This window comes from Boleophthalmus pectinirostris, unplaced genomic scaffold (assembly GCF_026225935.1).
Source record: "Boleophthalmus pectinirostris isolate CB_2022bp ecotype Guang Dong unplaced genomic scaffold, ASM2622593v1 HiC_scaffold_16, whole genome shotgun sequence".
Classification (NCBI taxonomy): domain Eukaryota; kingdom Metazoa; phylum Chordata; class Actinopteri; order Gobiiformes; family Gobiidae; genus Boleophthalmus; species Boleophthalmus pectinirostris.
Window position 1 is genome coordinate 23,228,049 of NW_026571095.1, and position 5,668 is coordinate 23,233,716.

The 5,668-nt window shown below is 36.7% G+C and overlaps 1 protein-coding gene across 1 annotated transcript; it reads left to right on the forward strand.

The window, feature by feature from the left end:
• The first annotated feature begins 726 nt into the window (after positions 1-726).
• LOC110164175 (retinal homeobox protein Rx2-like) lies at positions 727-3,557 on the forward strand. Its single transcript, XM_020929212.1, has 3 exons — positions 727-1,021; positions 2,738-2,994; positions 3,120-3,557. The coding sequence occupies exons 1-3, from the start codon at positions 727-729 to the stop codon at positions 3,555-3,557; spliced, it is 990 nt and encodes a 329-aa protein (XP_020784871.1).
• The last annotated feature ends 2,111 nt before the right edge of the window (positions 3,558-5,668 follow it).

A 5,668-nucleotide genomic window follows, 5' to 3' on the forward strand; every position in this document is an offset into this window, starting at 1 on the left:
GGCTTTGGTGTCCGCTGTAGTTAGGAGGAGTTTTGTCAGGAAAGACACTGCGCATTACACATGCTTGCTGAACAGGACTGAACAGTAGCTTCACTTCTTTGCAAGGGATTTCAAGGACTTAGCAATGAGCAACAAGTAGGTGCAGTGGATATACTCAAGTGTCATTTGTCTGCCAATGGACTCTGGAGGCGAGATGTGTGCGGCGAACACTGTCACAGGCCCTGGAAAGATGGTGAGGCTTTTCAACACAATAACAGATATAACAGATTTAGGTAACAGGGTTGTATGTAGGATATATGTAGGGTATGAGTGTGTGTGTGTGTGTGTGTGTATATATATATATATATATATATATATATATATATATATATATATATATATATATATATATATATATATATATATATATATATATATATATATATATATATATATATATATATATATATTTGGTTAGATTGTTGTAAATTTGATGCTTTATTCTATATAATATAGAACACGTAAAAACAGGCTTTATACAGAGAGGATGAATTTCTTATAATATGTAATGATTTTTTTCCCCTGGTCTTTTTTACAGACAAACATGTAATTTGTTGAGTGTGTTCCAGTCCTCCAAGGATATGTGCCAATGTGCTTCATTTAAAGAAGCATAGTTGAAACAGAATAACGGCCAACTTTGCTTGTTTCACGTGGGAAGTGCTGTGGGCTTTTCCCCAAACTTCTCGAATGCATTTATCAATGGATAGCCTGGGAATTGTGGATGACGATTGCTTGGACAGCTATGACATGGCAAAGGGTGCCAGCTCAAGTGCTGCAGGAAGAGTTCACAGCATTGATGTCATTTTGGGATTCACTAAGGACCAGGACCCTTTGCTCCATGCTGTTGGGGAAGATGGCAGTCAGAAAACCAGTGTGGAAAATCCACAGCATGAGCAAAACAATGTGGGCAAACAGGGAGCACAAGACCCCTACGGACACCTCCCAGAGATGGCCAACGGTGGACAGCACCCGTCCTACCATGGTGAGTCTGTCTATGAAAAGGAAACATCACAAGCGCTTCACTGCAGACTCTTTTCTCTTGTAATTATAAATTACCATAATTAAATTACCTGTTGATCATATTTCCTTGTGAGCTTGTTATTAGGTCTACCAAACTTGCTCCATATTCATTTCCAAGAAGTCACAATCTGGACTATGACTTGGTTTGTAGAAGCCATGTAAAGTCTGCTAGATTAGACGAGTGAGGTAGGGACAAGGAGCTTTAACTGGGAGCATCTGTTACTAGGGGATTACTCCAGGAGAAGAATTCAGTGAAAGACACAATGTACAGTGGACAAGTGGTCGAAACCCCTGGTGTTCACAAGTATAAAGCAGTCATTAAGCTGTGTTTATCTGGGGAAGTGAGGTTAGGGTTTCACTCTTGATCAGACTGTAACTCAACCTGCTCTGAGTTACTCTGCATAATGAAGAGTCACGCAACTAGAGCATATGCAGTTATCAATAATCACTGGAAAACAAATACCAAAACACCAGAACATCTCTAACACAGTATGTAACTAGTGATATATTTTACAGTTCCATTACAAAAGCAATTACATCTCAGAAGAAATAAATCATTTCTTTTTTTGCTAATAAATGCCTGGCAAATGTGCACCCACAGGGCCTCCAGCTATTGAATTGTACATTTGTTATCAAAATCAAATAGTTATTTCATACAAAAAAGTGTTTCTAAACATATATTTTTTAGAACATATGTCCTAATAAATCTCACTATTTGTAAATAAGACGATGTGCAGGATTTTTCTCTATGTTCTTGGGCTGCTCTCTCTCGCACCTGTTTCAAGAACTAGATATGCAAAGTTCTCAAACATTTATTTATTTTTTAATCAACACAGGAGGAAACCTTAGACTGATGATGAGCTTTTGCAAAAGGTTTTTCTTATTTTGTAGTACTATAAAGATAAGCACATCCAACACAGTGCCCACTAAAAAGAAAAACAAACCACTCCAAACACAAAGGCATCCAGCCAGACATTTTCTTCTGCTTCTTCTGGGCAAGGTCGTAGAGGCAGATCTCTGAGCAGGGAACTACATCCTTCCCTCACCCCAGACACATAATCCCTCCAGTGTGTCCTGGGTCTTCCCTGAGGTCTTCTGGGACATGCCCAGAACACCTACAATTACTTTGAGCTCATAAAACCATTCAAATTCCTCCTGTGTGCCCCTCAATACATAAGTGATTCTTTACGAGTGAAGGCAGGTCACATACACAGACTCACAGACAACAGGCCATAGTAATTTAAAAATGACTATGGCCTGTGATTATATATATACATATATGTATATATGTATGTATGTATATATATATATATATATATATATATATATATATATATATATATATATATATATATATATATATATATATATATATATATATATATACATACACACATACACACACACATATACACATATATACACACACACACACACACACACACATATATATACATATATATATATATATATATATATTATATATATTATATATATATATATATATATATATATATATATATATATATATATATATATATCCATCTGAGTGGGACTTTCTTGTCAAATATATTGTAAATTAGGAGTTTCTTCAGAACAGGACTGCTCCATCTCTATCCTCTATAATTACAAATAACTTGTAAATAATTAACATGGTGTTTTGTTTTGTTTTTTCTAGAAACTGATATGTTTCATCAGGACAAATGTGATGCTGAAATGACTAGCCTGAACAAGGACAGGGACACAGGTGAAGACTCTCCGGACCCGTCTAAGGAGGAGCACCACTCCAAAAAAAAGCACAGAAGAAACCGTACCACTTTCACCACATATCAGCTCCATGAGCTGGAGCGAGCCTTTGAGAAGTCCCACTATCCCGATGTCTACAGCCGTGAGGAGCTGGCAATGAAGGTCAATCTGCCAGAGGTTCGAGTTCAGGTATGCACCACATGCTCTTTATTCAGTTAGGATGACATAATACAAGTAAAAATACCATTGGTAGCATTTTACTCAGTTATAAGAGTTTGGATTTCATTGTCATGTTTTTATTTTATGATGGACAGGTATGGTTTCAAAATCGAAGAGCCAAATGGAGGCGTCAAGAGAAGATGGACACCAGCACAATGAAACTCCATGACTCTCCCATGCTCTCGTTCAACCGTCCACCTATGCCTCCTACTGTAGGCCCAGTGCCCAGCCCTTTGCCACTGGACCCCTGGCTCACCTCACCCATCTCAAGTGCCACACCTATGCACAGTATACCAGGCTTCATGGGGTCACCTCAAAGCCTGCAACCAGCCTACCCCAACCACAACTTTCTAAACACAGCTCCCGGCATGGTTCAGAGCATGCAGCCAATGGGCCCACCTGCATACCAGTGCCCCCCAAACTTCAATGACAAATACCCGATGGACGATGACAGGAGCTCCAGCATTGCAGCCCTCAGAATGAAGGCCAAAGAACACATTCAGTCTATGGACAAAACCTGGCAACACATGTGACACACTGAGCACGCTGCTGTGCCCGGATTTACAATTTGCTTTCATCCAATAAAACTCCTACATAACTATTTGCGGCAGGGTGTAACTTTGCTTCAGCAACCTTTGTTGAAAGTAAAATTTTGTACATTTGGGCTGTATACTCTTTATATAATTCAAAAAATGTACAGACAATACACAGCTAATCCAGCCGCCACTGGGAATTATTGTTTGAACAAGTGAATATCAAAAGTTACATACTTTAAAGTGCTCATGACAGGTTTCACTATTTTACTAAAACACCGTTAACACAATTCTATTCAAGGTTTTGTGAAGTAATTAACATTTTAATACAACTCTATTTTGAAACAAATATGAACTGTGGAATACACTGCTCTGAACGGGGAGCTATCGGAAGTCACAGTGCTGTCTGCCTGAGGCTAATTTGAGCAGACAAGCACACTTCTTAACACCTAATTAATGCTTTTAAAGCGATTAACCCTGGTTCCTTAGCCACAAACAGAATGCCCTCAAAAGCCCTGAATCCCCCTGAAGAACTAGCAACAAAATCTGTCATTTTTAAAATATAACAAAAATGTAACCACTTGACAAATTTGAAGCCTGTATTTTGCACTGAAATAAAGCCACACACTGGTTTGTTGATCTGTCATCACTATCAAAACAAAACTAAAATACCAGGGTGCTACAAATAATTGAAGGCCTTTGCAAATAAAAACAACCTTTTTATATATATTTTTTTTTTCTAAATTTGTTATGATCCCTATTACTATCTAATTAAAAAGCCAAAGATAAAAAAAAAAATATAATAACCATTAAAAATTATGGACATGTGTTACATGTCTTAATTGTTGTTAATATTTTAACATTTAAATTTTTCTAGACATATTTCATAGAATTGAAGAGTGTATCTATAACTTTTTTTGACAAAGCAATAAAGTTGTACCACTTTAAAGCATTGTTTCTTCTGCTGATCCTTTCATGGTGCAAACATGACTTAGTGCTGTTAATGAGCAGCTCTTTACAAAAGGCTGTATAAGCTGTGACCGGACACACTGGCCTCATGGAGCTGCGTGTGTTTTTGGGCCAATGGAAAGATGCCAGGCTGTTAGGCAGATGAGACTCCACTCCATCAGGTCTAAGCAGGTCTGAGCGGCAGTGTGAGGGCTATGAGGGCTGTGAGGGGTGTGAGTGGGACACAAGGACAGAGCTCGAATGGAACCCCAAAGCTCAACAGCCTGAGTTTATTTTAGGAGAAAGTGGTATTGTTTTGTTTATCCTTTCTTTCTTCAACTGTTAGATACTGAAGGAAAAATAAGCAAAATAACAACACTCACTCTTGAAGATACATCAGGATGTTGAATTGAAAAATAAACTGACCATAAAAATATGTTAGCCATAATTAATTATTTTGGTTACATTAATGTACTTTTATTTGTACTTTTTCAGAATCATCCCTCACATTGAAGACAATGGATAGCATAATTGACTACAGATGCATTCAGCATTAGTAGTGAATTAGACACATTATGTTGTTTTGCTTGGTCAAGCGTGATCCTCATTGGGGCCCAGGCTCTAGTTAACAGGCTGACTAGTGGGATGTGGTCCTTGGTGCAAATAATAAGGTAAAGGAGCGGAAATAATTGGATTTGATAAAGAACACGTTTCTATGGGATACCAATTTGCCCTTGACATAATTGAGGGTCAGGTCTCTAACTGGCTGCTGTTGCAATTATTTCTGTATAGCGCCTTTTCAAGTCCATCCTATTAAAGAAAAAAAAAAACACTTACAGAGAAAAGAAAATCTAATACATATATCTGTTGTGGACCTTCTAATAATAGTATATTTTGAGTTTAATTTTGCTAGCAATATTTCTACACCCAGAAGTAAAGTAGAAAAGTAAAAAAAAGTAGACACTGACCACATGCTTAAAATAGATCATATTTATTAAAATCAACTGAAGTTTTGAAAAACTATATATATATATATATATATATATATATATATATATATATATATATATATATATATATATATATATATATATATATATATATATATATATATATATATATATGTTTATTTGATATCACAGAGTAATGCAACTCCCCCGCAG